We start from the raw sequence: 26,125 nt of genomic DNA on the forward strand, positions 1-26,125 counted from the left end.
GAATGGACCAAGGAGGACGTGAGAGTCAGTGGGGATGTGGGCGGGAGTCAGCGGAGGGCCAGGGCTCCCACCCACAGCCTCCCCAATGGGGTGCTCACCGAGTTCCTTTTGCACGTGCTGCGGCAGTCCCAGCACCGTGCTCCGCCGCTCCCGCCGCCGGCGCCCCGACTTTCCAGATGGTTTGGGAAACGAGTCGTGGGGCCGGAAGGTGGAGCCTGGGGGCCAGTCCAGGGGAGAGAAACTGTTAGAGCAGGTCTTGGGGCACATTCCGCCAAGCACGACTTTTACAGACTATTAACAAGAGCTCTGTGAAAAAAGATTTCCACCGTCAAGTAGGCATGGGCAAAACTGGGTTAAAGCTAGATGCTCTTCCGCAAGGTTCTACTAGGTCGATAAGGATAATTTCCATTTAGTGAACACTTACTATGTGTTCTAAACACTTGGCATTTGTTCCCATAAAGTAAGTATTCTTGTCTCCTTTTTATAGAACATCAAACAGAAACACAGAGAGGTAAAGGGTTGGCCCAAGATCACACAGCTGTATCAACACAAGGCTCAAACCCAGGTTTCTCAACTCTGAACTATCCTGCATTTCAGTTAATGTTCATCATGAATCTCCAAGAGGACATAGGGTACTATGTTTCCTGAATTCACTGAGTCACAGAGTCTTGAGAAACACTAGATTAGGAGGAAAAGGGAAAGCTGCAGGTGCTGGGTGCCGACCACTCCCCCTCCCTTGCCCAAGAATCCCCGGCTGGTGAGCAGACACCTTTGCGCTGGATCATCTCAGAGCGGATGGAGAGCGCGTCCTCTGCCGTGGAGCTCTCAGCCGTGTAGGATGTGGTCTGGCTGCAGAAGGAGATGCTATCATCATCTGGCCCAGTGCGGGAAGACTGTTGGGAGAAGAAGGATCAGCCCAGAGGCGTGAGTGGGGCTGACCCTTGCCTCTGCAGGCTCCCCCTTTTGAACTTCTCAGATTCACCCCTCCTAACCTGCCCCAGCATCACCTAGCACTGAGCAGGCATCAACCAGAGCTACCCTGCACCAGCCCTCAGCGGGCAACTAGTCTAGTTTTCACAATACAGGAAGGAAACAGATCCAGAAAGGTTAAAGATATACTTGGCAGAGGTCAAGTCAAGCAGGGAGGGAGGAAGAGTCAGGACTGAGCTGGGGGCGGGGCGCACCTGTAAGCTCTGGGTGTCTCCATGGTCCCAGGCACTCTTGTTCAGTTTCTGTTTTTCTGAAAGATATCAGAGAGGCATGCTGAGCCAGGCCCCTGACTCTGTGAGCTGAAAGCATCGCTAGATGGGGAGGGAGGCAATTACCTTGCTGCTGGAGGGAACGGAGCCCCTCCTGGGCCTGCGTGTGTAACTCTTCCAGGTGAGGCGGTCGCCCAGTGGGGAAGAAGACATTGTCCTGGTGGTCGTCCACGACAGACCCTGGCCCCTGGCCAGGCCCCACACTCAGTCGTTTGTCGCTCTCAGCCTTGGCAGAGCCTGGTGGGATGAAGGAGGAAGGAAAGTGAGGCCCAAAGGCATCTGGGTCCTGCGAATGCACAGACACTGCAGCAAGGGCACCCACAGTCCCCAGGGTGCACAGGGCACCTGCCCGGCACCCTTCTGTACCGGCACCTGCCCGGTACAGACTTCTCCTAGTCTGTACTCACAACCCACAGTCCCCCGGGTATGTACTCCATACAAAAAAACCCCCAGAATTGGGTTGGCCAAAAAGTTCATTCTGGTTTTTCCATAACATCTTATGGAAACCCCCCAAATGAACTTTTTAGCCAACACGATACATACTCAAGCTGTATCCAAGTGTACATATATCTGAGTACCCACAAGACACAAAGGGCCCCATATAGGGGCATATATGCCCATTATATATGCACATAACACAGGCTTCATTTAGTGTGTACACAAACAAATAGCATCCAAGTATAACAACATCTGCGTGCCCACACCACAGCACATCCAGCCCCCAGTCCCAGCACACCCAGCACATGAATCCCACAGTCCCCATTCTGTATCTACGCAAACAGTACCATATATACATACAACTGTCACTCAGAGCCCCATGTAAGACACTCCAGTGTACACACAGGCCAGAGCAAATTCATTTCTCTTGTCTCCAGATTCTGAGCTCCACTTTACAGAAAGACAAACCACCTTTCTGTACACCTCCTTGGCCCAGATCCAAGAAAAAGACACACGGGACACTAGGAAGGGGTGGGCACTAACACAGGTCATAACTGGATTCCCAGAAGTCCTGGGGTGTGGGCTAAACCAAGGATATGGCCTCCTGGGTCCCCCACTCACCCATGCAGCTGTCCCTTAGTGAAAGGATAGGCAGGGGAGGGGAGAAGACGGACCCCGGCTCCTCCACTCCCAGATGAGGCAGCTCCAGCCTCTCTTGGGGACCAGTCCCAGGTATCCCCCTCTCCTCAAGGCCCAGGCCCTGATGCCAAGGACCCAGGGATCCATTACAAAGGATCTTGTTACAGGCCCCGCCCATGGAGGAGCTGGTTATCTAATCCTGGGAATAGGGGGCTGTGTCAGCAGTGTGCAGCCCCAGCTCTCCTTTAAATGGAACCCACAACATAAGCAAAAGCTCGGTGTGGGTCACGTGACCTTGGCAGCACCTTGTGGAGCAACAGGAACAAAACAAGCCCTTTAAAGGGCCACGCCCCAAGATCAGGGTCTTCAGTTCAGACATCTGACCTGTCCCTTCCTCCTTCCTCAGCCCATTCCTCAACAGCTGAGCTCCTGCCCAGGGAATCCTCAGGAAACCCACAAGGTCAGAGCTGGGGGCGTCTCTCAGTGATCCTCTCCCTAATCTCCTGAGTTTACAAGTCCATAAACAAGCCCCAAGAGGAAAGGTCTTGCCTAAGGTCACCCAGCAAACTGCAGTCAGAGCCAAGACTAAACTACAGGTTCCCAGAGGGGCCTCCAGAATCACACCCACACTTGGGGGCCCTTTGGCGCCCCCAGAAAGTCTAATAAGCTCTGGCCCCTACATCTTAATCCAGGCCTGAAAGCCCATATCCTAGAAGAAAGTGGGGAGAGGCCCCTCCCCTCAAAACAAACCCCCAGGCCTTCAAACAGGATTTCCCTGACCTGTTCCCCAACTTCCAGGGTCACTACTCTCCTCTCCACTCTGCTCTCCACCTGCCATCCTCCCACACACCTGAGCCCACCTGGGAGGGGGTGCCCTACCTCTTGGAACTTAAGTACTGGGATGTACCCAGTAAAGTATGAGCACCCCCGGAGGAAGGCAATCCTGCCCAAGGGCTGCAAGCTTCAAGGTCAGAGACACCTAGAGCCGCCCTCGGAACAAGCAGGGAGCAGACAAAGGCAGTGGAAGAGCAGTGGACAAAGGCATCGCGGGCGACAGGGCAGTCTGGCCTCATTACCAGCCCCCAGGCCCCATCCCATGACCTTCCCCGGCCTCGATCCCCCATCCTACAGAAGGGTCTGGCAAATGGGGGTGTCAGGGATCCCTCATCTAAGCCCCCCAGCCACACCCACTCACCCTTCTTCTTAAAGAGCCCGAGGAGCGCCGGGAGGTGGCGGCCCAGGAACACCACCATGACTGCAGGCGCCAATGGGGCCGTCCCCTACGCTGACCTCTCCAGAACGCCCAGCGACGCCTTCTTCGCCAGAACCCAGCGCTGAGGGGACCAGTCTGCCAGAGCCCAGCTGCAGAGCGCCGGCTCCAGCCAGAGGAGGGGGAGGGGCTGCTCCCCAGGTCCTCCTCCCACCTTCGCCACTGATCCCGCCCACCACCGACACCGCCCCCGAGTGCAGGGCTGGGATAGGAACCCTCCCAGGCTCCGACAGGGAAACTGAGGCCCAGAGTCTCTGAATACCCTGCTCTTGTAGACAGGATGACTAGGAGGGTCAGATAGTCAACTCCAGGGGCCGCCCAATGCCCACCCCCCCCACCCCCCCGCCACTTCCCAAGTCTTTTTCTAAACAGTCAGGAGCCAGAGCTAAGGCAAGGGTCCCAGCTGCCAGATGGGAGGTGGAAGAGCCACTAGATTAGACTTGGCATGATGCCCAGCCCCAAGTCCTCCTGGCTGGTGAGAGTGCTTCCCTGGGGAAGGATCTCAGAGCAGGCAGCAGCCAGGCAGAGGCTCAGGACTGCCTGTGGGGATGGCAAAGCCACTGGCAGAGGTTCTGCAGGAGTGGGAGCCAGCCCAGGACACATGCTGGAATGCCAGGGAGACACCCATCACGGTAGCAGGTGCTAACAGCCCCTCGTGTGTGTTCAGCCCCAGGTTTTCCAAAGGACTGTCTTCCCACTTGGGTGACGTGACATCAGCAACCCCAGAAGGAAGCACTGTGAACTCTGCAAGGCCACACGGCAGAGGCAGGCCTTCCACACAGACTTCTTGCTCCTCCTGCCCAGGATCCTTCCCGCTGGCCTCACTCTGTTGACTCAGTGACTCTGCTGGGTCACCAGGCAAGGAGAACAGAATTAGCCAACAGCTCATAGATGAGGCCAATACGAGTGGGGGCAGGAAGGCACTTGCATGGAACTCAGGTCCAGGTTCAAATCTAGCTCCATCACGTTCAAGTAATGACCCCTTATGGAAACAAGGCCAATAACTACTCTTTGTAAAACATTTGTTTAATCAGCAAATATTTATTAAACTAGTACTAGAGGTTATAGCTGGAGAAGGAAATGGCAACCTACTCCAGTGTTCTTGCCTGGAGAATCCCAGGGATGGGGGAGCCTGATGGGCTGCGGTCTATGGGGTCGCACAGAGTCGGACACGACTGAAGCGACTTAGCAGCAGCAGTAGCAGCAGCAGCAGGTGTTATAGCTAATGGAGAATTTTTACTTTGTTCACCAGTATATCCCTAGTGTCTGGCACATACAATGAGTTCAATAAATATTTGATGAATACATGAATGAGGTGAACTAGCAGAATAATTTCAGATAGTGAAGGCTGAGGAGCTATGACAGGAAGTGCGTAACTTGAGGGGGCATCAAAGGAAAGCCGTTGGAAGCAAGACCTAAAGAATGAGAAGGAGCCAGCCAGGCCAAGTGCTGGGCACAGAAACTTCTAGAAAGAGGCAACAGCAAGCCTACAGCCTTGAGGCAGGAGTGATGGGGTGGGTTTCCTAGAACAGAGCAGAGGCCAGTGTGGCTGGAATACAGTGAGCAAGGGAGAGAAAGCAGGTGAGAAGAGGCAGGAGCCAGGTCAGGGAGGGCCCCATTGGCACTGGCAGAGTCTGAATTTTATTCAAAGAACCCCAAGAGGTCAGTACTGAAGTTTAAGCTGAGGATTGATGGTGTTAAAAGAGATTGCCCCTGGCAACTCCAGAAAGAGTAGCTAGCTGAGGGACTTCCCTGGAGGTCCAGGGGCTTCCACTGCAAGGGACACAGGTTCAATTCCTGCTTAGGAAACTAAGATCCTGGATGCCATGCCAGGCGGTTCAGCCAAAAAAAAAGAGTAGCTGAGACTGTGGACAAGCAGGTCTGTGAACCATAAAGTGCAGTCCCCCAGACTCACCTGAGGACACCCCTCTCTCACAGCACCCTTCTCTCTCTGAGTCCCTAGAGATCTAAGAATTCACAGTGGCTCCCATGCCATAAGATCCGTCTGCTGGTCCTTCACTTGCTGTGCCACTTCTTATGGACCACTCACGCAGACAGCTGAGCCTTCACTCTCCAGAGAACAAAATTCTGTGGGGCTACATAGTATATATCCACAGATCACTGAAATCTAAACAACAACTTTTAAGAAATAGGCTTTTTTTCCCCTTTGGCTGCACTGCATAGCTTGCAGGATCTTCGTTCCCTGACTAGGAGTTGAACTCGGGCCCCAGCAGTGAAAGCCCAGAATCCTAACCTCTGGACCACCAGGGAATTCCCAAGAAGCAGGCACGTTTATCTCTATTTTACAGATGACGATAATGGACACCAGAGAGGGGAAGCATTATAATAAAGCTGGTAAATGACAGGGCAGCATTGGCACTCAAGACCACTTGAATCCAAAAGCCATGTTCTGCCTGCTGTGCCAGCTACAAACCTGATCTTCCCTCTGAAGCAGAGATCACCCCCACAGATGGGAGGTTTCTTGGCTACATCGTCCACTCTTCCCTCCCTCTTAGGCCAGACCCATCCACCCCTCTTATGAGTCCCACTCAAACAGAAAAGAGCAGTAGACTGACACTTGTAGGGTGATTAATTCATGCTAGGCACCATGCCAGACGCTGGCAGAAGGCAGTCTCTGCCCTCTCAGATCTGACAACAGTCCTTTGAGGTAGGTACTCAAAGGTACTCTCCTGGTAACTGACCTGTGAGGCTCAGAGAGCCAGGAGACTGCCCAAGCTCTGGCTGGCCCCCAAACTGGAGCCTTCAACCCTGTAGGGTCATGCTCAGCTTCCCCCAACCAGGGAAACTAAGGGCTGAGCTCTGCTAAGTCAGGGGCGGGGGGAGCATCAGGGTCCCAGGCCTGCAGCCGGCGGTCAGGGCCACAGCTGCAAATTCCCCAGTCTGATCCAAGGCTCTCACACTTGATAACATCTGGTTTCCCCAGCAGCACCCCGCCCCCAACCAACTGTGGCTTGGCCAGGGCTGAAGCCACTCTGAGCCACTTCAGGCACAGGTTGACACACCTGTAGCTCCTCTGGGGAGAGGCTCAGTAAGCTGAGTCTTGGGTGGAGAGCATGCACCTCGCCAAGAAACTGAGGCCCAGAAGAGTGAAGGACCCTGGCAAAGGCCACACTTGGAGTCCGTGTTCCAGGACCTTCTGCCCCAGCAGAGTTCAGAGGTTCAGCCGGGCTGAGGCACACCGCGCTGCCTCCACCGCCTACCTGCCCGGGGGAGGAGGCTTCCCGGATCTGAGAAGACACCTTGATCCCAGGCACACCTCCCAAGATGCAGGGCACACCAGGAAACACACCTGCAGATACTGTCCACCAGCAAAGGTGTGCAGCTCGCACCTCCAAAATGTCTCACTGGGGCCACCCCCACAGGCGGGCCCCTCACGAACACATCCACAAAGCACACCCACGCCTCCTTAAGCCATGTGAGCACCACTGCACAGATTCACGCAGGGCCCTGCTAGGTGGCTGCTTGTACACGAAGGCAGGTACACGTATCCATGGCTCTGGGGCCCTCCTGAGCCTGGGGACAGGGAGGAATGGGGCAGGGAGCCCCCGCCCCTCCAAGGCCACGTGCACCTGTGCGCAGGCGTACACACTGTCTTGGCAACATCCTCCATGGGGTGAGGCCTCAACCTGCCCCATTCCAGAGCAAGGGGCGGGGGCTGTGGCGCACCTACAGCCAGGCCGGCCTGACTCAGGGGAGAGGAATGAAGGGGGAGGGCACAGCTGCCCAGGTGGCCTTGCTCTGGAGCCAGGATCCAGGGTGTTTGGAGGCCTCTGCGTCTCAACCCCTCCACAGCTGTACTGGTGGGCCACCCAAGGCCCAGAGGGGACCACGGCCTTCCTATGGGAGCAGCATCCAAAGCACGGGTAGATTTTATTCTCTTAGAGGCGAGGCAAGACAAAGGGAAGTAAACGTAACTCTCAGGTGGAGGCGCTTTACAGTTCTCGACACACTTTCTCTTCTACTGTCTCGAAGAACTTGAAGAACAAGAAACCTGAAAGGAAGGTGTGAGCTCCCCTCTTACAGATGAGTGCAAGGAGGCCTGTGGGAAAGTGACTTCCTCAAGGTCACCCAACCAGGAAGTGGCTGAGCCCACAACCCAGGTCTCATTCCAAATGCCAGTTAAGGGGTCGGAGAGGGGGAAGGGGGCAGTAGCCTCACTCATGGCCCAAAGTAGGGGAACTCTGCACCCCACTTCTGCACAATGGGAATCCCCCTTCCTTTTCTCAGTGTGAAGCTCCGCCCCAGCCTGGACAGAGCTGACAGGCCGGTTCTAAGGTAAATATTGGGGGCAGGGAGTGCCAGGGACAGGGAGAGGAGGATCCCATCCCACAGGCGCCTGGGGGAACAGACAGTAACACAGGGAGGAATTAGCTACCATAATATTAGTAAATGTCATAATGAGTTTCCGGGTCAGCATCTGTTGCTGACAATGACATAATAATCTCTTTCGGCCAGGGTGCGATTCTGACTTTCCCAAATCCTTTCCTTTGTTCCTTCAAGGCATGATTATCCTCATTATAGATGCCAGAGAGGCAGTCACCATGAAGCCAGGAGAGAAAAAGGCCAGGAGTCAGAAGGTCTGGATTCCAGGCCTTGAACAAACGAATCAGCCTCTCAGGGTAACTGCAAGGTGGGACTAATCCCCACTCATAGAGTGCCTGGGAAAGTTAAAGCCACGCAACCAAGTGTAAAGACAAAGTGTTATCATCAGAGGGACCCTCTGCCTCTCCAGGTGTGGGGCCTTTGTTTTGTGTGTGCGTGCACAGTCGCTCAGTCATGTCCGATTCTTTGCAACCCCAAAGACTGCAGCCTGCCAGGCTCCTCTGTCCGTGGAATTCTCCAAGCAAGAATACTGGAGTGGATAGCCATGCCCTACCCCAGGGAATCTTCCCGACCCAAGGATCAAACCCATGTCTCCTAGGAGTGTCTCCTGCATTGCAGGTGGATTCTTAACCTACTGAGCCACCCAAGAAGCCCTGTGGGGACTTTTTACTTACAACAATAAATAAGCTAGCACTGACTGAGTGATGACTGAGACACACATGGTCTCACTAAATGCTCCTCGTCATACAAAGGCACTCCCCTAGGGTTAGTGACCTGTCCAAGGTCACGCAGCTAATAACGGCAGAGTCAGGATATGAGACCAGCTCAGACTGGCCGCTGCTCTTCCATGCCACCAGAGGCCTCCTCCTCCACCCACTTGCAGAGCGCTCTTCAAATCTCAAGTGGCGTTAAGAACCATTTTTAAGATAAAGTATGATAAGGGACACTTAACATCAGCTTCCTATCAGCTCCTCAGTGACCTAGCCCCATCTGGTAGCCCTAACCCCCATTTGGGAGGAAAGGGAGTTCGGATCCCACACCAGATATCCCACTGCCCTGGAAGTCAGAGGTCCTAGGCCTGAGCTCTCACTGCTCCTCCACTGCAGTCCGATCCTGAACCAGGCACTGCCTTCTTCTGGGCCTCAGTCTCTGTGAGGTGGGAGGGCTGGGGAGACAAGTTCTAAAGAGCCCTTGGCATGCATGACTCTGCCCCTAGAAAGAGGGCAATGGTCCCTCACTTTGGGTCAGGGCCTGGGGCAGCAAGGGGGTTCAGCTTATCTCAGATCCCTCAGACCAGAGAGGGCTGGCCCAGCCCTTTATCTGGAAGCCCAGGGCTCCAACAAGCAAGTCTAGACTTACAGTTGATCACAGGTCGTCCCACCCTAGTCACATGAAGGAGATGTAGAGGGAAGGGGGCAGGGGAGGTAACAGGAGCACCCCTTCTCTCAGCTGTGGCCCTGGGGCTCCAGGTCCAGAGGCAGGGGGAGTCTGACTCCACCAATGACTTGGTCCTGTCCCTCAGTTTCTTCATCTGCAAAGTGGGAAAAATAAACCCTACCAGGAGGAGGGCCGTGTGTATAAACCTGACAGCATAATGCATGTGGGGACAGGAGGCAGGCAGGGTGCTGGGGGTACTGCTCGAGCTCCCAGTTCACATCCTCCACCAGTCCCCCAAACTTCCCAGGACTAACTGCCCAGCTGGCCTGGGGCTGGGAGAATTGAGTTGGATTCCTGAGAACCAAGGTCAAACAATCCTAGCGGGTTCCAACGACTTTCCAGCAATGAGGAGGCCTCTCCCCATCCATCCTCACTCTTCTCTATGGACATTTGCAACACAGGGCTGACCCTTCCTTAAAACTCAGTTTCCCTTCCCACTGCCCACAAGATCCCTCGCCGAGCCCTTGGAGGGTTCAATGCTTAGTCCTCAACCCCTGCCCTTCCTCCATAGTGTTTCCTCCACCTTTGCTGCCCACAGAGGGCCTCAGGCTTTCTTCATCAGAGGACCTGCAGGCCCCTCCATCATAGGAGGAAATCCATCTATACCTAAAATAATTAAGAGCACAGTCTTTGGAATCTGACAGGCTTGGGTGTGAATCCCCATTCAGCAACCTCCTTGCTGAGTGGCCTTGGACAAGTGACTTAACTTCTCTGAGCTCCAGCTTTCTCGTCTGTAAAATGGGGAGAACAATAGCTTCTGGCTTGTAAAACGGCTGGAGGACACATGAATTAATTGATGTAAAGGGTTTAGCATAAGGTTTATCTCTGCATAGGACTTCCCTGGTGGCTCAGACCGTAAGTGTCTGCCTACAATGCTGGGGACCTGGGTTTGATCCCTGGGTCAGGAAGATCTCCTGGAGAAGGAAATGGCAACCCACTCCAGTATTCTTGCCTGGAAAATCCCATGGATGGAGGAACCTGGTAGGCTACAGTCCATGGGATCCCAAAGAGTTGGACATGACTAAGCGACTTCACTTTCTTTTTTATCTCTGCATTATCTCTGCTACCATCCCCCAGTCAAGCAGCCTCAGGCACAGAGCCTTCACAGCCCTCTCTGGCCCATACAGCTCAACATCTGATTAATCCCGGGTCCGATCTTTTCTGCCATCTCCTCCCAGTGTCTCTGCAGCTGCCCCTCCTTTTCCACTCCCACAGCCCTCACCCTGCCCCAGCCCTCACTTCACCACCTCTCCCCTGGATTACTGCAACAGCCTCCAGACTGTTCTATGAGTCTCTACTCTCACCACCCCACCCCCCAACCTGTCCTGCTGGCACCTGCCATCCTCCTAACACACCCCTTTCATAGGCTCCTCCCTTGCTCAAACACCTTCACTGGCTCCCTGTGGCCTGTAGACTGCAGCCCTCTCTGTTTGCCTGGCATTCTTTCCCCCATCCTTTCACAGACCAATCCAATAAGTACTCAAGCCTCAGTCCCATACCTAGGCCTGTGTCAGCAGAGGCTGAGGCCAGGGAAGCCTCAGAATCCTCAGCAGAAGTAAAATTAAAGACTGAAGTTTACATTCACTTTTTCTCCTCCCAGGCACAAGGAAGAAGCCTCAACTATGTTTCTTTCCAACCTCCATACTCAATGTCAAAGCCTTTGTTCGTGACCATACCCACAGCTGAAGTGCAACCTTAGCCAGGTTCTCTCATCTAATCAACAGTTAACAATACAGTTAACTTTTTTCTTTTTTTTTTGCCATTCCACATGGGCATGTGGGATCTTAGTTCCCTGACCAGCAGCTGAACCTAGGCCCCTGCAGTGGAATCACCGAGTCTTAACCACTGGGCTGCCAGAGAAGTCCTAACAGTTAACTTCTTTAATACCAGCTCCCCAGTTTTCTAACAGACTCCAACCCAAAAGCCTTTTAATATAGCCTAGAATATTCTCTAGTCCCCACACTTACTTCTGTGTTGCTTTGACATCACTTTCTGGGTTTTTAGGAACATCTTCAAAGCCTGGTTGACCCTGGAGTTGTAGCAGGAACTGAAAGAACATAAGGGCTGCTAGAAGCCCCAGGCCTCTTCCTTAAGGGGTGGAGGGCAGAAGACTGTAAACACAGCCCTCTTAATCTCTCTCCCCCACCACAAACGGTCACAAGCCTGGACCCACAGTTGGTTCTCAGGAAACCATCAGATTAGAGTGGCCATCTGAGGGCAGATGAAGATCCCCAGCCCCAGCCCCACCCACTCGGTGCAGATTCCAAGAGGAGAGACAGGTGGGCATAGGCCAGATTTCAGGATTACTGGGACAGGGAGCCTGGAAGGTTCAGGAGTCTCTCATCAACCCAGCTTCTGAGGAACCTCAGAGAGCCTACCAGAATTTAACTAACCTTCTTCCTAATAACCATGATTATTCTTCAGACCACTGCAGGCAGTGAGCTTGGATAAGTCTACCTTCTCTAGACCTCAGTACCTTTCACCATGAAATAACCAGCCAGAAACTGCAAGGATCCCAAGAAGTCACCTAAGCTAGGCTGCCCTAATTTGACAGACAGGCCTCCTCTAGGAGCCAGGGACGTCCAAAAAAGTGAAAGCAATATGCTCAAGGTCACTGAGCCCATACCAGAGACAGTTGGAGAACCCAGACCCCCTAATTCCCAGGCTTGGTCCTTTCTGTCGCCCCCTGCCTGGAGGGATGAGATCATCAGGCTCAATTCAGAACCTCTAGGAATGTGGAACCTGGGAAGACATGAGTGTATTCTCCCACCACAACGGGGAGGCCTCCCTAAGCCATCTTCTCTGGGAGTCTCTCATTCCCAAAGAGCAGCAGACACCAGACTGTTGGAGACCCCTTATCTTGTAGGGTAGGGGGTGGTTCACTGTCCTGCCCCTACCCCATGTCTGGATTCACCAGGTGAGGGAACTAGGCACTCTCGACAGCCCCTCCTCCACAACACCCCTTGGGACACAGGGATACCCTGAACCGCCACACCCGCTGGGAGAAACCAGGAATTCCGGCTCCCAGCCCTAGAGCTGGAGGCCTTTCCAATTCTGCCCCCTCCCCCCGACTTGGAGGATGGAATGTGACACGCGGAGGGATCCCGCAGCACGCCGGGAAGGGCTGCGTTCCAGCTCGGTGGCTGCACTGAAAGGGGGAGATGCGGCAGCGACCACGGGGACCGCGGGTGGGAGGGGAAGGGGGACAGATAGAGGCAGCGGCGGTGCGGATGGGGGTGGGGAGGGAACCCAGAGAACCAGTCCGACTCCCGATCACGCCAGATGGAGGCGGCCCGCGTCTCCAGCCCCTGGTTTCCTGCTTCTCCCCTTCACCTTTGTCTCCCCCTCCCTCCTGCAAACTTTCAGCCTGTGGGGGCTAAAGCCTGGGGACCAAATGTGCGTGCTTGAATGTGTCTGTGTGTGTATAAGTGCTTTAGGGTCTGGATGGTTGTGCAGTTTTGAACCTGTGTGTACATATGTGTGCCTAAGATGTTGGGCAACTCTACCTACATGAATGATTGTGCCTGAATCTGTGCGTGTGGTGGTGTTTGTGTGGCTGTATAAGCCGTATACATAGGTAGGTGTCCCACTCAGGATCTGTGGGTCCCACGATGGTGTGGGTGTGAACGTGTGTATGTGATTTTGTGTCTGCATGGCCGTACGTCTCAGTGGGTGTTGTGTATGTGACCGTGTAGATTGTGAACATGTACGTGTGCCCGCCCGCGGGTATTCGTGCGTACATGTGTCTGTCTGCATGTGAGGGGTGGGGTCTGTGCGGGGGATTCCCGGCCCCCCAAACTCACACCCGACAAGCCCCGGGAGAGGGCAGCAGCGGCGGCGGCGGCTGCGGCAGGCAGACCCTCCTCCCCGCCTGCCCCGCCCCCACCCCCAGCCCCTACCTGCCGGCCGCTTCGCCGACCGCCCGAACCGCCAGAAGCTGCGGGCCCGGGGGCCGCTGGGGGCCTTCCTCTTGTGGTGTGAGTTGCCCATGGTGGGCGCGGGAGCCGGCGCGGGAACCCTAGCGCAGCCCAACCAGCCCGGCCGCCGGGCCCGCAGCCACAGGAGGGAGGCAGAGAGAAGCGCGGGCGGCCACCGCAGGCGCCCCCAGCCCCGGCTCGGCCACGCCCCCAGGCTCTGCGGCCAATGACCGGGGAGGGGAGGGGCCTATTGAGGGGCGGGGCCTGGCGCTGCTCCGTCAGGCTCCACCTCTCCGAGGACCTGGGAGACCTGCTAAGCCGCCCCGCCCAGTTGCTCTGGGAACGGCCGGGCCTGTCCAGGTGGGGCCGGCGGGTCGCTCGCTTTCCCAAGCCAGGGACTGCCTCTGAGGATTGCAGTGGAACCAAGAGAACTAGGGGCCCGGGCTCCAGATAGGCGGGGTCCGGAACCTTGCTGCTGCTAGGGACAATCAACCACTACCCCGTGAGTGTCACGTGTCTGCGTATCTCTTGTCTCTGCTTGTTTGTATAAATATATTTATCTGACTGTATTTCCGTAGTAACTGTGTTCAAAATAATAACAAAACACTTTTATATAGCACTTATTGTGCCAGGCACTGTGGTAACTGCTTTCATGCATTACTTCATTTCATCCACAATTCTATTAAGGTAGGTATACTTTTTATCATCTCCATTTTACAGATAGAAAAACTGAGGTTCCATGAAGTTAACTGATGAGTCCAAAGTCAAACAGCATTAAGCTACAGAGCCAGTACTCAAACCCAGACTGAGACCAGTACCCACTGCTTCAAGCTACCTACCCCTCCACTTTATCTGTGCCTCTCCATGACCTTGAAGGACATATACTTGGATATTTGTATTTGTGTGCTTGAATGTGGCTGTGTGTGTATCTAACCCTGAACATGTGGGTTCCTCTTTGTGTAGTCATCTGAGTGTGACCGCATGCCTCTATCCATATAATTGAGTCTGTTTACACTGTTTTGGATTTGTGCTTTTGCATATTTGCCTGTGTAATTCTGACTCTCAAGCTGGTGGAATATCACTGATTTTTGTGTATTTGAGTGTGTAACAGTCTGCTTCTGTGCATGTAAGTGAAAAGGTTTGTCTCTAAGACTGTAGAATTTGCATGTGCTTTTGTGGATCAGTATGACTGTGCAACTGTCTATTTGATACACCCATATCTGGGCTTCCCAGATGGTGCTAGTGGTAAAGAACCCTCTTGCCAATTCAGGAGACATAAGAGATGCAGGTTTGACCCCTGGCTCGGGAAGATCCCCTGGAGAAGGGCATGGCAAGCCACTGCAGTATTTTTGCCTGGAGAATCCCATGGACAGAGGAGCCTGGTGTACAGTCCATAGGGTCACAAAGAGGTGGACACGACTGAAGTGACTTAGCATGCACACATATACCCATATCCACATTCGGGGGGGTGTATGTATAAGTAATGGAGCACATGGGTAAACATACATGAAACAATACATGTCTGTGCATCTGTCGCCCTCTCTCATCTCCCTTATACAAGTCTGTTTTTCAAAGCCCAAGCCAAGCTTTACCTCTTCTGAAAGCCTTCCAGGTTGCCTAAGGCATTTACTTCTCATGTTCTCACAAGTACCCTGTGTCCAGGGACCTGCCCAGGGCCCTGCATACTGAGCAGTGACTATCCTTTATGATCACTCTACCATCTCTCCAACCAAGGGCAGCCTGGTATAGAGAGAGCATCCCCTGGGCTGGCAGTCCACAGTCCTCAGTTCTAATCCCTTTATGGCTCCTCTTTCTGCCACCTGGGCAAGCCCCTCCACTACACCACACTGCCTCTTATGCCCAGTGGCTCTAAGACACCCTGTTCCTGCCCTGCAAGATGGGAGAATTAAAGCTGATCCACACCCTCCCTGAGGCCCCTCTCTTGCTAAGAGACTGAGGCTGACAACAGTGCAGTCCCTGGGGGCTGGTATTTTATTCATCCACCCAGAAGATACTTACTGAGCACACACTGTATACCACGCTGTGTGCACCAGACTCCTTGCTTTGCACTGGGAAAAGGGTCCCAGTGTCAGAGCTAGATGAGATCTCAGAGATCTGCTGGCCCAATTCCCTTAATTTACAGGTGGGGAACCTGAAGCCCATGAAGGGGAAAGGTGGTACGGGAGAGAGCAGAGAGAAAACACAAGGGTAAAATCCAAACCCCGTGGAATGAATGGAGTGAGGACAGGCACGCAGAAAGCTTAGAAGATGCCATGGCCTTCACAGACCTTGCAGGAGCTAGTCCCGCCCACCAGTTCAGCCTCATCTCTGACCACACCCCTCTCATTCTCAGGGCCCCAGGACACAGAACTGCTTGTGGCTCCCCACTGCACACCTCCAGGCCTCACACATGCTCCTTCCTCTTCCACCTCTGCCTGTCTCCAGGGCCCTGCTAGCCAGTGTCCTTCTCCATGTCTCCTTTGCCCACCTCCTTCTGCAGCCCAGTTCTCGGGGCTCCCCTCTACTGATACAGTACTGATCACACCCATACCAGCACTCATTTCAAGGCAACAACCAGAAAACAAGTTTCTCCAGGACAGTGATCCTCTCATTCCTCTTAGTAGCCCCAGGCTCAGATTGTGTCTGGCACACAGTAGGTGTGCCCCACATGCTGAACAGAAACTGGCGGAGGTGGTGGTGATGGCACCTTAAGTGCTGGTGGAGGTAAAGAGGCACAGGCAGAAAAGGCTAAGGCACTCCCCCAGTCTTATATCCTTCCACTGCAAAGGCTGTGCTTTGCTCCTGGGCGCGGCGGGAAAGAGTACCACCAATGAGCCAAGTGCCCGGGAGAGCCTAGGGTATGACTGGTGGGAAGAAGTAGGTGATATGGAAGACAAATGGACCAGAACTCCTGGAACCACAAGACAGGGCTTGAGTGTCTCTTGACCCTCCCCTGGCTAGGGACCTGGAGGAGAGGGTGTCTGTAAGCAGGCAGGAGATCTGACTTAGAAGAGGCCCCACCAGCAGCCTCCTGGGAAGCATGCACTTTGCCAGAAGATTCAGGGTTTGAGCCCTTGGCAGGCTGAGCTGTCTCTGTCTATCCTTCCATGCCAGCACAGAGCACCCTGCTGAGTGACCCTGCTTGATTAATGAAGGCCCCAGGACAGTGGATGAAGCCCAGAGTCCTAGGAAGTGTAGTAATGGGGGGAGGTGGACAAGGAAGCTGCTTCCACCCACTTCCTTCCCCAAGTCAGCCACGGGGCTGGAGGTGGGGTCTTCGGATGGGGCAGAGGGGTGTACCTGCTCTCCCCACCCCAGCACATTCACTGCAGCCTCAACAATATACAATGCCTCCTCTCATTAGTTTTCTTCAGCATGTGACAGGCCAGGAACAGCTGAGACAGCTTTGAAGGTTTGGGGAGAGGGGAATTTCCAAGGGGCAGGTGGGTGGAGGGAAGCTCCCCCTCTGCCCTCTGCAGACAACAGATTAAGAGATTTTTCTGGCCACAGGGTGTAGCCGCCCCAGAGCAGCAGATCTCGCTGGCAGCCCTGCTTCAGGGGCAGAAAGTTGTGGGGGGGCCCCCCAGCCTGAGGGGGATTTCCAGGAGAACCTGGGCCCTGTGCCACGGGGGTGGGCGGGGAAGGGGGGATGCGGATTTGGGGCCTCCGTGAGGAGGGAGGAGAGGCAGTTGAAACAGCCCCTGAAGGTGTCAGAGCTAAGCAAGGGGATGAATGAGGCCTTCTTGGCCTCGCTTTCTGCTCCTCTCATCCCACCCCGGTAGAGGCCCCTATCTGCGACGGGATTTTCCATCTGAAATCAAAACAAAGGAGTGGGGAAGCTGAGGTCAGCCTGGCAGGTGTGGGCTCCTGTTCTGCCTCCAACACTGACTGGCGGTATGACCTTCAGCAAGCCACTTCCTCCTCTGGGCCTCAGATGCCCATCTGTATGTGCCATAAGGGCTCCCCATGACATCTCATGCCATCAGCTCTGAGCACCTAGGATCTGGAGATGCCCATGCCCCATATCAGACCACCCACTTATCACCTGAAGCCACTTTTTAGGGCCAGGCCCTGTGCTGGGCAGGGCAAAGGAAAAAGACAAGTCAGCCCAGCTCCTGCCCTCAGGGTGTTCAGAACAGTGATGTCTGGTGATGCCTGTGCTCATGGAACCGGACAGCCAGCTGGCCCCAACCCCTTGCAGGAGCCTTGCCTGATTCCAGCTCTGCAAATGCCTCAACCCCAGCTTCCCCTCATCCTTCCATTATAGTTCCTATTACCTGGGGAAGCCATCTTTGATTCCCCCGGGATCTCTCTGTCCCTTCCTTAGTTACCCTTTTTGACCCTTAATTACTTGCTCACTGTCTACCAACCCCCTCAAATCGAGAAGTTCATGAGGACTGGGACCTTGTCTTTCTTTCATCCCCAGGACAGAGTCTAACCCACAGTAGGTACTTAGTACCTAGTATTAAAAACTTAAGAAGTATTTGTGAAATAAATTAGCAAGCACCATCTCCCATCTGGACCCAGGGCGGACAATGTTCATCCCTTCAGATGGGTCTGGAGGAGGCAGACCCAGACTCCTCTGGGGAAGCCACACCCCCATGGTCACATCCCAGCCCATATGACATTAGTCCAGGCCCCAGGCTGAGGACGCTGAGATGCCCCTCCCCACGAAGAAGGTGCCAGAAAAGCACATCCTGTCCAACTCCAAATCACTTGAGCACCCTGCTCTAGAGTCCGGGGCAGTGATTTCCCCGGGAGTATCACAGAGTAGATGACTCTGGACCAGGTCTTGAGGATGAATAGGAGTTCTGGATGGAAAAGGGGAGGGAACACATCCTCCGTGAGATCAGTGCATGCAGTGGCACCAAATGTGGAACTGCGTGAACTGTGTTTATCGACAAGCAAACAGATATCACGCAGACCTCAAAGAGGCAAAGTGACCACTAACCAAAGTGCCTTTGGGTCCTCAGTTTGCTTTAGAGCCACACAGGCCCCTTCCTCAGCAGGAAGACCCGGCACCATTCACCCCACTTTCTTCCCACCCACCTTCCTATGACATCCAGGCCACTGGGTCCTGATGTCATGTCCACCCGACTGACCAGAGGTAGGCTCTCTTTCCCTTAACACAGCTCCCACCCCCAGCCTCCCTTCCAGCTTGCTCCTCCAGCCCATTCTCAAACCCACAGAATTCTAGAATGAGAAAGGGCCACTAACAGTGGAGGCCATTAAACCCCATCTTTATTAAGAGAGTGTCTTTGCCAAGAGTGGGGCAGGACTTGGCAAAGCAGAACTCACACTCAGGAGTCTCTCCATAACCCCATGCCAAGGACGGTTTGCCATGAATGAGGGCCAGAGTTCATGGGGTCAAATTGGCTGAACCTGGCAGAGTACCTCCTAAATTCTATCAGTACCCCCACCCCTAGCCACTGCCCTCTGCCTGAGAGAAACCTTCAGGAGGGCTGGCATACATCTTTCCCCAAAGGTGGTCCCAAGCTCTACAGTTATTCCCCACCAGAGTAAGAAACACTTCCAACCTCATAGTACCTTGTGTGGGCAGTGAGGCCTCGGGAGGCCAAATGTTCCTGCCACGCTGTGTTCATCACTTCCATGCAAGTGACAACCATGCCTGTCTTGTCTCAAGTATTTGCCTTAGCCTGACTTTTCACTTTTCACTTTCATGCATTGGAGAAGGAAGTGGCAACCCACTCCAGTGTTCTTGCCTGGAGAATCCCAGGGACGGGGGAGCCTGGTGGGCTGCCATCTATGGGGTCGCACAGAGTCGGACACAACAAGCGACTTAGCAGCAGCAGCAGACCAGTGCCTGACACTATATGGTAAGGAATATGTCTCTTTCACCCTGGAGGAGGAAATGGTAACCCACTGCAGTAGTCTTGCCTGGAGAGTCCCATAGACAGAAAGACAAGCAGGCTACAGTCCATAGGGTTGTGCAAAGAGTTGGACATGACTGAGTGACTGAGCACATGTCTTTCTCAAATGAATGAAGCTGAATGACCTTGACCAACTTACTTTTACCCTCTGAGTCTATTTTCTCACCTATAAACTACTTCCCAGGTTGTTGAGGACAACAGGGAAAACATTCATGAAAATGCTCGGCCAGGGTCTGACACATAGCAGCCTTCAGGTTCCCCTTCAAACTAGCCAACACCCTGCCTTCCTTCCACACCCTGCTTACCTCCTCCAGGAAGCCTCCCCCGATTATCTCCCGGGCTCCAGTCCCGGCCTGTGTCCCAGAAACACTTCCTCCCCACATACTTGTCTAGAGTCCAGGTGATATTTCTGAAAAATATGGATTCCTGCTTGTTTTGTTTTATGTTTTCTGTGCCTGCGTCCTCCATTGAACAAAGGTAAGACTCCACCTTCTGTGTAAGCAATGAATTGTTTTCCAAACACGAGTAAGAATAAACTCAGCCAATACTCAAGTCCTCAGCATCACAACAACAATTTCCTGCCGTCTGCAGCACGCTCCACAGTTCACAAGGCACTTGCATGTCTGTTATCCGATTTGATCTTTGAAACACCCCTGTAAAGCCAGAATTTATCATCTCTATTTTACAGATAAGGAAACTGAGGCTTGGAGGGGTTACTCACCTGCTGGTGTTACATGGCCCAAGAGAGCAGCAGATCATGGCTCAGGCCAGAGTTGTCCTATCAACCTCAGAGCCCATTCCTTCCAGACTGGGTCCTTACAACTCAGGTGAACAAATTCACAAACACACAGCGACCCCTTACATTTCTATGGTGACTTCCCTTGCATGTAATTTTCACATCCTCTTTTGTGAGAATCTTGGAGAGAAAGCTCATAGACCCATCAAGGATATAGGTCTACCTGGACGGATACCCCAGTGAGAGGGTCCTCTCTATTCCAAAGAGGGTAATGGAAACGATGAGACCACAGAGAAGTTGTCTGCCTGGTGTCACCAAGCTTGCTAACTGCTGGGCCAGAATGTGAACTCTCATCAATTTGCCTGACTCTGATACTATTCCTACTCTACCAAGTTCCCTCACTTTTCTCTGGACCTCTTCCCATCTGTAGAATGGGTTGGATGAGGGGATCTTTAAGCCTTACCCCCCTGGTCTGTGTCTTTGGGTAAATTAAGAAAGCAGGACCAGTTCTGGAGTCAGATGACTTGAGTTAAAATCCCAGGTGGGAAAATCAAGCACTCACTGTTCCTGAGACTCAGTTTTTTCATCTGCAAATGGGTATAAATGAGATCATGGATACGTGGCTTCTGGCACATTCAGAATAATAAATAAATGTCAGACTTCCTCTCTTTCCTTTTTAAGTGTGTGGCAGGGCAGTGAGGGGAGCAGGGAAGATACAGGCTCAGAATCTATACCAAGCTCAGTTTTCCCATTTACAGTACGGGACTCAGATTAGGGAAGCCAAGACCTGCATCTATGGGTCTTTGGTTCAGCACCTGGGAGGGGGGACCTCCTAGGAATTTTGTGTGTGTGCCTCTTCCCCCTCTCCCCAAATCTTCATTCTAAACATTTTCCCCAGAAAGAGTTAAGCCTTCTTTGGGCTTCCCCTTCCTGACCAGCGGTGCCAGTGGAGATTAGAGAGATCGGATTTATTTCTCTTAATAAACAGAAAAGAAGTTTGGCCAGGCAGGTGACAAAGAAACAATTGGAATAATAGGAGGTTGGAGCAAAAGGAAACAGGACTTCCTCCAGACATACCTGGGGCCACCCCCAGACCTGGGGAAACAACAGCCAGGGGCAGGGAGGTTTGGCCCACGCACGTGGGCCCAAATCAGGCCGACCTGCTGCCCAGAAAGCCCAGTGCTACCCAATACCAAACATAAGGCCGGGGGAGGTCTGCCACTGACCCAGTGACCTCTAACCAGGCTGTCAGAGCAGGGACCTACAGAGTCAGTTTTCCTGTCTCCCACTTCACCACCACCACCCCACCCCCGCCCCAGGCTGGTCTCCCAGTGGACCTCCTAGCCCAGGTCCACTGGCCTGGGCTACACCATTAGCCTTCATTCTCTAACCCTGACAGTGGGACCACAACCCATCTTGTCCAGTTCTGCCCCAGGACTCTGTGAATGAGATGGGGATGACTTCAGGCTGAATCCTGGTGGAACAGCCCTGGGACAGGTTTCATGTATTGTGGGACCTGCCCTTGGAAACATCCCCCTTGCAAACCTTCCCTCAGGGCCTGGCCCAGTGACCTCAGCCCCAGCACCCAACCTCCATTTGTGGCTGGGCTGCAGGGATGCAGGGCCCATTTCCAAAAGGAAGATCAGGCCGGATGCAATCACACAAGAGGCTTTTCACCCTCTTCCTGACCCCAGGAAGTGTTCTTTCTAATTCTCCTCCAGAGGAGGTGGTTAAAGGACACTGGGAGGGTAAACGCAGCGGATGGGGATGGGCCTGCACACACCGCCATTTCCTCACCTCTGGCGCTAGCACTGCCAGTAGACGTCCTAGGATGGCAGCCCCAAGGGAGCCCCACCCTCTGGCAGAGACTCATGCCCTCCCCCTCAATCAGGAGACACAAACAGAGGGGAAGATGAGGGGAGAACCAAGTAAGTGCAAGTGGCCAAAAGAAAAGTGACCCTGGTAGGCATGGGCCAGGTCAGCCACTCCTGCCCTCAGGCTGCTCAACCACCAGGCCAGAGGGAGCCTACAGGCAGAGAACTAGCTGTAGTATTTCAGGTACCCACCGCTGTCACAGATACAGCTTCTCCATTAACTTGGGCCTCAGTTTCCCCCCTCTGCAAGCACACTTCCAACACAGGAACAACGTTGGCTGGGGGAAGGAGTGGTGGGAGGGGCTGTTGGCTCAAATCCCGAGCTCACCACCCCAGGAGGTGGATGTTTGTGGTTTGGCCCAGGTGAATGGTAAGGGGAGGCCAGGTAGGAAAAGCTAGCACTGCTAATAACGTAAAGCATGTCACTGCTCCATGCTGGGTCCAGTGTGGGGCTGGCAACCCAGATCCCCCTCCACAGCTGACACACCTTCTGAGTGCAGTTGACTTTCCAGACCCAGAGGAACCCCCACCAGACATGCAAGGCCACTTGCCTCTCCCATTGGCCCCAAGCCAGAATCAAGTCTCTGACCCCCTGACTCAGCAGCAGAGGGCAGAACCTGGGTGAGCCTGGGGGAGGAGGGTACTGCCTCACCGTCCCAAGAGCCGGGCGGCCAGCACTTCCAGTCTAAGCCGGGGGATCCCTGCCCCAGTCGGGGGTCCCCCCGCCCCTAGAGCGGGGCTGGGTTGAGTCTGGGACCTCAGGAGCGGGGTGGCGCAGAGTCGGGGTGCTCGGACCGAGTGCCGGCTCTTCGCTCCCCCAGCACCAACGCCTAGGAAGTCAGCACCCTCCCGACACGCCGCGGACCCCCAACGGAGCCACTCGGGCCGCACCCCGGGCACCGCCCCGCGCCTCCCCAGGTGCCCGGCCGCCTTACCTCGGCCCTTACCCTTGGCCTTCCTGGCCTTGTCGTCCGCCTTCTTGGCCCGGGGGGCGGCCGGCTCGGCGCCCTCGGCCCCCGCCGCCTTCTTCTTGCGCCGCTTGCCCCGCAGCCAGCTGAAGGCGCGGCGGAGGCCGGACGCGCCCGAGCGAGACTTCTTCCTGCGCGGGGGGCCGCCGGGGCCCCCAGGCTCGTCGGCCGCAGGTGCGGCGGGGGACGCGCGGGCCGCCATAGCGCGGCGGGCGGACCTGGCGGCGGGGGTCAGGCCCCCTGAGGCCGGGCGCCCATGGGCCGGGGGCGAGCGGGCGGGCGGGCAGGCGGCCGCCGCGCTTAGACGCGCCCGGAGAAAAGTTTGGGCGGCGGAGGCAGAGCGGGCGAGGAGCGGGCGGGCGGCGGGAGCGGCGCAGGAGGGGCCGCGGGGCGGCGGGCGGGGCGCGGAGGCCGGCCGGGAGGGACGGGGCCGGGAGGGAGCGGCCACGGGGCGGGGGCGGCGCTGCCTGCGGCCCCTCCCGCCTCGTCCGGCCCGCCGGCCGGGGTCCCGGAGTTCAGGGGCTAGCGGAGGGAGAGGTCCGGTCCCGAGGGAAGGGTGGTCACCGAGCCCCCGAGCCGCGGCGGGGGCCCGGGCCGAGAGGGCGGGGTAGCGGGGTGGGCGTGGGAGGGGGCGGTACCGAGGTTCCGTCTCGGCGGGGCCATTGAAGAGAGCAAGGTTCGGACAGAGAAGTACTGGCTCTGGGGTGGGGGTGCTCAGAGAAAGAGGGGAGAAAAATGTTGGGGTTGGATCCCAGGAGAACTTCGTGTCCTGAGTTCGGTCCAGAAAGAGATGGGAGATTCCGGAATCCTCTTTCTGGAGTAAGGGGGTTCTGAGAATGCTTTCCAGGATCTGGGTGGTATTGGAGGTTTTGCTCTAGAGACAGACTTCAGACCCACCTGAGACCTGGAGCTTTTTTCTGCAGTCTGGCAACTCGGAGTCTCCTTTCCCTCCTTTCCCCTTCCTCACCACACCTTCCCCCAGCCCCCATCAATCCTCAGTGTGGAGCTGGGACCCATGCTTCCTGGGTTCCTGCTTCACCCTTGGGTGGTGGGTGACAGGATGAGGAGAGCCGTGCCTCAGTTTACCCTTGGGCCAGGTTGTGAGTCCCCAGAGCACTAGTGTCTGGGTCTGGATTTTCCACTGAGATGCTCCGCACTGATCAGAACTGATCTTGGACTTGAACTCACAGCTTTATAAGATGCTTTGAGATCCTCTGCAGGTGACAGGTGTGACCGAGGAAGCGGGTAGAGAAAGGAAGCCTTAAAGAATCACAAAAGTGCTATGCTTTGTTTCCTCCAGGCCTCTGGCTCTTTATTGTAGCTGAGGGAGCCCTTTCATATGATCTGATCCTACAAGAGGCTCTGCGGGAGGCAGGCCAGGGAGTGATACCCCCATAGTACAGAAGAGAAACTGAGGCCAGAAGAAGACGGACTGCCCAGGAGCACAGAGGGAGTCATCAGCAGAGGAATTAAGATTGACAATGTAAGTCTTGTCTCTGCTTGGTCCCCAGGAGCTAGAAATTGCCCTTAGGGACCAGCTGTGAGATCTTGGACTCCCTTTTGACTCAGAAGGGCATCATGACCACCCCACCGGTTAAAATTTGTCTTCATCATCCAGCCTGACCTTGGTAAAACAGCCTTCTCCTTGTCCTTACTCAGCCTAGTCAGCCCTGGTGTAGCGTCAACAACATTCACTATGATATTGTAGAAGGATTAGAGTGAGCAGTGTGACCTTTTGAACTTGCCTTAGCTCCCTGGGTAGGGGCTCAGCTGTGGCAAACCTGGGCCATTGGTGACAACTCCCCTCCCCCACACACACACGTGGTGGGCCTGGGGCAGATCACTGTACTTACTGGGCCCCAGTTTCCCATCTAACCGTCGTCACTCATTTGGTTTCAGCCCATAATCCCAGAGCACCCATTCCGGATCAGTGTGCATCACTGGGCCACGCACAGGGATCACACTGGGCTTGTCCTCACGGTGCTCTCTGCCCCGTTCAGCACTAGGTGCGTATCAGAGGAAAAGTGATACCGGCGGGGCTGATGCTTTAAGAGCAATGCACAGAACCTCAGCCTGTTAGATAATATGGATGGACTGGTAGAGAGGAGAAAGAAGGCAAACATACTCTGGCTTTTGGAAGGGGTAATCAGGAGAGGAATAGTTGGGCAGCCTTGCCCCCCACCCACCCTTTCAGCACCTCCTTTTTTCCTGGTGGCTAGACTGGTTACACAGTTTCAGAGCCCAGTACAAAATGAAAATGCAGGGCCTCTGTTCAACATTTATTACAAATTTCAAGAAAGTAACAGCAGAGCATGATCAAGCATGGGGACTTTCAGAGAGCAGGGCCAAGTGGACTATGCCCATGAAGTTGATCCTGCCAGTGGCTCGTATCCTCAGCGAAGCCTTCCCCTCGAACCACAATCCCTAGGATTCAACTCACAGATTAGGTCCCCTGATTTGGAGGTGGGGTGAGAAAAGGGAGTAGGGAGAGGTCAGGGCTGTATTCCCCTCACTGCTTCTAACTCCAACACCCAGACGCTCTCACCTCCCATCTCCAGCCACCCTTAAATCCGGCAGCCCGGCTTTCCTGTTTGTCCCCTGGCCTGATAGGCCTGATTCTGAGCCCCTCAGGGCTAGCTGGAACAGGCTAGCCTGCAACACTGCTCTCTGGATTCACGATTCTCAGCTCAGCTACATTTCTTTGCTGTCCCTCTGGGCAGCTAAGGAAACTGACTTCCCAGCAGCCCCTGTCAGCAGAGCCCAAAGTCCATCCTAGAGCCAGGCTGTCACCTGACCAGGAAGGAAGCTGCCAGCCTGTCCCCAGGGAGGAAGGAGCTATAACCAAGCTTAGGGCTGTAGCCCCTGAGGTCATCCAGCTTTTCTCCCTCTGTTATTGTTTGTTATGTTGTTGCTCTCTGACTGTGCCCCATGGCTTGCAGGATCTTAGCTCCCCTACCAGGGATCAAACCCAGACCCTCAACAATAAAAGTTCAGAGTCCTAATCACTGTGCCAACATAGAATTCTCTGTTCCCTCTGTTTTTGGAAAACTCAGGACCACCCCAGGTGGGCCTCACACCAATCCAACATTCCCTGATCCTCCGACCCTCGGGAGACCTGCCTTTCATAGGATCCAGCTTTGTCCTCTGCTAGGTCTGGCCCATGGACTTTATTCAGACTGGGCAGCCAGGCCAAGGTGTGGCTGAACCACCCTCATTTTACAGGGAACACCAGGAAGGGTCTGTAAATCAAGCAGCCCCTGGTGGGAGCACCTGTGGCTTCCCTCCGTTCTTAGACCAATTGGAGGGTGGAGCAGTTCAGCAAAGTGGATGATTTTGAGAGATTAACAGTCCT

The 26,125-nt window shown here is 54.7% G+C and overlaps 1 protein-coding gene across 6 annotated transcripts in view; it reads right to left on the minus strand.

The window, feature by feature from the left end:
• KIAA1522 (KIAA1522 ortholog) overlaps positions 1–23,119 on the minus strand; it is a 28,232-nt gene extending 5,113 nt beyond the window's left edge. The window contains exons 1-5 of one of the 6 annotated variants that reach the window (XM_025278483.3): positions 22,753–23,119; positions 1,326–1,496; positions 1,185–1,240; positions 770–893; positions 99–215 (exon numbers count right to left, since the gene is read on the minus strand). In XM_025278483.3, coding sequence (XP_025134268.2) covers positions 99–215; positions 770–893; positions 1,185–1,240; positions 1,326–1,496; positions 22,753–22,975 — 691 coding nt within the window. In that variant the 5' untranslated portion in view covers positions 22,976–23,119. Of the gene's footprint in view, positions 1–98; positions 307–769; positions 894–1,184; positions 1,241–1,325; positions 1,497–3,531; positions 3,670–11,354; positions 11,604–13,286; positions 13,505–22,740 lie in introns of those variants that run through there. The other 5 variants (XM_025278482.3, XM_044937971.2, XM_044937972.2 and 2 more) reach the window with 5 other exon arrangements.
• Positions 23,120–26,125: the final 3,006 nt, after the last annotated feature.

This window comes from Bubalus bubalis, chromosome 2 (genome assembly GCF_019923935.1).
Source record: "Bubalus bubalis isolate 160015118507 breed Murrah chromosome 2, NDDB_SH_1, whole genome shotgun sequence".
Taxonomy (NCBI): domain Eukaryota; kingdom Metazoa; phylum Chordata; class Mammalia; order Artiodactyla; family Bovidae; genus Bubalus; species Bubalus bubalis.